General features: G+C 56.7%; 1 protein-coding gene across 1 annotated transcript; it reads left to right on the forward strand.

The window, feature by feature from the left end:
* Positions 1-334: 334 nt before the first annotated feature.
* On the forward strand, positions 335-2916 carry FPRO_17004 (uncharacterized protein; the record flags this gene model as incomplete). The annotated part of the gene is made up of 2 exons (XM_031219919.1): positions 335-2765; positions 2825-2916. 2 exons carry the CDS (start codon positions 335-337, stop codon positions 2914-2916), a joined length of 2523 nt encoding a protein of 840 aa, XP_031085629.1.
* Between the last annotated feature and the right edge of the window lie 297 nt (positions 2917-3213).

The raw sequence follows: 3213 nt of genomic DNA on the forward strand, positions 1-3213 counted from the left end.
CGGCCGAAGAAAGTGCGTGGCGTCCTCCGCCGGCTCAGCAAAGAACAACGGGAACACATCAGAATAGTGGGCGCTGAGACGTACCGACAACGTCACTTGGATTCACAACCAGAATCCCACATAGAAATCCGACAAGACACGACCGAGCTGCTGAGGGACGATACCCCAGCAGACGAACGTCCAGACGCTCGAGACTCGAGCCCGGCCGCGTCACGAGCACCTTCGTGCATCATGGTGGCCACCGCCCCCAGGGCGGGTTATGAAATGGAGGAGCCCGAGCATCCTAGACCAGGCTCGCCACGAAAGCGTCGAATTGTACTCATTACTCGTCCTCATGACCAGGAATAGATATTCGCAGACACGAAAGAACGACAGGAAGCCGCTCAAGGTCTTCCAGGCCAATGTCGGCAAGATCCCTCCGGCTCACGACTGCGCTCTGGCACTGGCTGACTCGGAACGATATGACATCGTGCTCCTGCAGGAGCCGTGGACAGCCCATACGAAAACGCGCTGCCTGACGAAGACCCATCCTGCTTACGACACGTTCACGCCAGTAGAGTCCTGGGACAGTAACGATACTCGACCTAGAGTGATGACATATGTCCGACGAGACCCAAGGCTTCTCGCTGACCAGATACGACCGTTCCAGACTCGCGATATTCTCTGGATCACAATCAATGGCGTGACTGTAGTCAACTTCTACCGCCAGAACGACGAAAGGGATGCCCTTGACACGCTGCTTCGATGGCCTGTCCCGGAACGCTGCCTCGTCGCTGGCGATTTCAATGCTAGACATCGAAGCTGGCAGACAGGGCAGACTACGGACCGCGGCCAAGAGATTGCCGGTTGGGCATCAGAGAATGACATCGACCTGCTTAACACGTTAGATATCCCAACAAACCCACACGGCAACACAATCGATCTCGCTTTTGCCAACATCCCACTTGCTGAAGCCACTGTTGAGGACCATCTCGCCACTAGCTCCGACCACTTCACCCTCAGCTTGACTCTCCCCAACATAAAGCCCGCTCCACTACAGCCGGGCAAGATTCGAGTGACGACAGAAGATGAGCTTAAACGATTCGTCGAGATCGTAGAGCTTGGAGCCACAGAGATCCCCCTCAGAGATTCAACGCCCGCGGAGCTGGACAATCTTGCGTCTTCACTTGTAAATCTGCTAACATCAGCAGCGAAGGCAGTGGGTCGGCCCTCACGGAAAGGTGGCTGCCCAGCTCCATGGTGGACAGAAGAGTGCGCCTGTGCCGCGGCTGCATTCCGGGCCATCAGAAGGAGGCACCCCCTCAGCTTCAATCAGGATGTTCAGATCGCCAAGAGAGACTTTCATCGCGTGGTCCGCCGAGCAAAACGAAAGTACTGGCGGGAACTCATCGATAGCTTCTCCAGCAGCAGTGCTGTCTTCAAGACCGTCCGGTGGCTGAAATCTCCGGGGCCCTTCCAGCCGCCTCCCCTGCAGGTCGACGACGCTGTATACGAAACTCAGATGGACAAGGCGAGCGCACTTCGGGGAGCGTTACTGGAACGCCGAACTTCTGATGACGATATTGGAGACCCCTGGACACCAGTCTCTCCTCCTCGATCGATCACATTCTCACCCGAAGTCTCCCTAGACGAGGCACAGCATGCGACTATCCATACAGGCAATACTTCCCCTGGGGCGGATAGCATCACCGTCAATCTTCTCAAAGCCGTGTGGCACATCGTCGGGACGCATATCCGTCGTTTGTTCGAAAGGTGCCTCTCCTTGGGTCATCACCCGGAACCATTCAAGCAGGCGGAGGTGGTCATGATCGCGAAGCCGGGACGACGAGACCTCACAAAGCCAGGGGCATGGCGACCCATCTCCTTGCTCTCCTGTCTCGGAAAGGGGCTGGAAAGATTGATCGCTCGCCGCTTGGCGTGGGCAGCTGTTCACTATGGCGTCCTTCATCCACAACAGGCGGGCGCTCTCCCCAAAAGGTCGGCAACAGACCTGGTGACCGCCTTGATCCACGATATCGAAGAAGCATTTGCACGCAAGAAGGTGGCCACCCTGGTCACGATGGATATCCAAGGTGCCTTCGACACCGTCATGCGCAAGAGACTAGTCTTGCGTCTCCGTGAACAGGGCTGGCCCGACCATCTCGTCAGATGGGCTGAGTCCTTCATGAAGGATCGTTCAGCCCGCGTGAGGTATCAAGACACCCTCACGCCCTTCGCTCCTCTCCAGTGTGGACTGCCTCAAGGCTCACCAGTATCGCCCATCCTCTTCCTGCTCTACACTGAGCCAATCCACCGACTAGGCAACCCTCAGGGCCGCTTCGGCTACGCAGACGACACGGCTATCCTTTCTATAGGCGACACAATAGATGAAACCACTGCAACGGCCTCCAGCTCCATCGGCGAGATGGTTCGATGGGGTGCAGCAAATGGCGTTTCGTTTGACCCGAAAAAGACCGAAGTCATGCACTTCTCTCGCAGCAAACTCAGGACCACGCCGGCTATACGCCACGGCGATGTCGAGAAGCACCCCGAGCCAGCCATACGCTGGCTCGGCATCTGGCTTGACAGCAGGCTATCGTTCCGCGTTCACGTCGAAAAGTGGGCGGCCAAGGCGCATGCCGTCGCCTATCATCTACGGGGTCTCGCCAACACGATACACGGCCCTCTCCCAAGCGCCGTGCGAAGTGCCGTCATGGCTTGTGTCGAGCCGGTACTATTGCATGGATCTGAAGCCTGGTACCCGGGCACCACCAGACCGCGATGGAGTCAGCCTAATAGAGACACGCCATCGAGCAATCAACATCTCATACAAAGAATGAACAAGGCCTTACACCAGTCCATGAGAGCCATACTGCCCATCTGGAAAACGACGCCCATCACCATCCTCCACCACGAGAGCGGCATACCGCCAGTTGATCAACTCTTGGAAAAACGGCGATGGAGATTCTCCGCGCGGCTCAAATCACTTGACGACGCTCATCCTCTTGTGCGGAGAACGTTGCCAACCCGTCAACCTACCTACCACGATCTCATAAAGCGAAGGTATCAACAGGCAGAAAATAGCTTTAGAACACGACTCCGACGCACAGATGAGCTTCTTGTCTCGTGCAGGCGTCCTAAGCTCCTCCAGAAACGCTTCCAACAAGAAGAGATGCCACCACTGCAGACAGCATCAAAGGAGAAGACAGCCAAGGCCTTTCTCCGCTGGGTCAA

The sequence above is a fragment of the Fusarium proliferatum genome (assembly GCF_900067095.1).
Source record: "Fusarium proliferatum ET1 genome assembly, contig: FPRO_scaffold009, whole genome shotgun sequence".
NCBI lineage: Eukaryota > Fungi > Ascomycota > Sordariomycetes > Hypocreales > Nectriaceae > Fusarium > Fusarium proliferatum.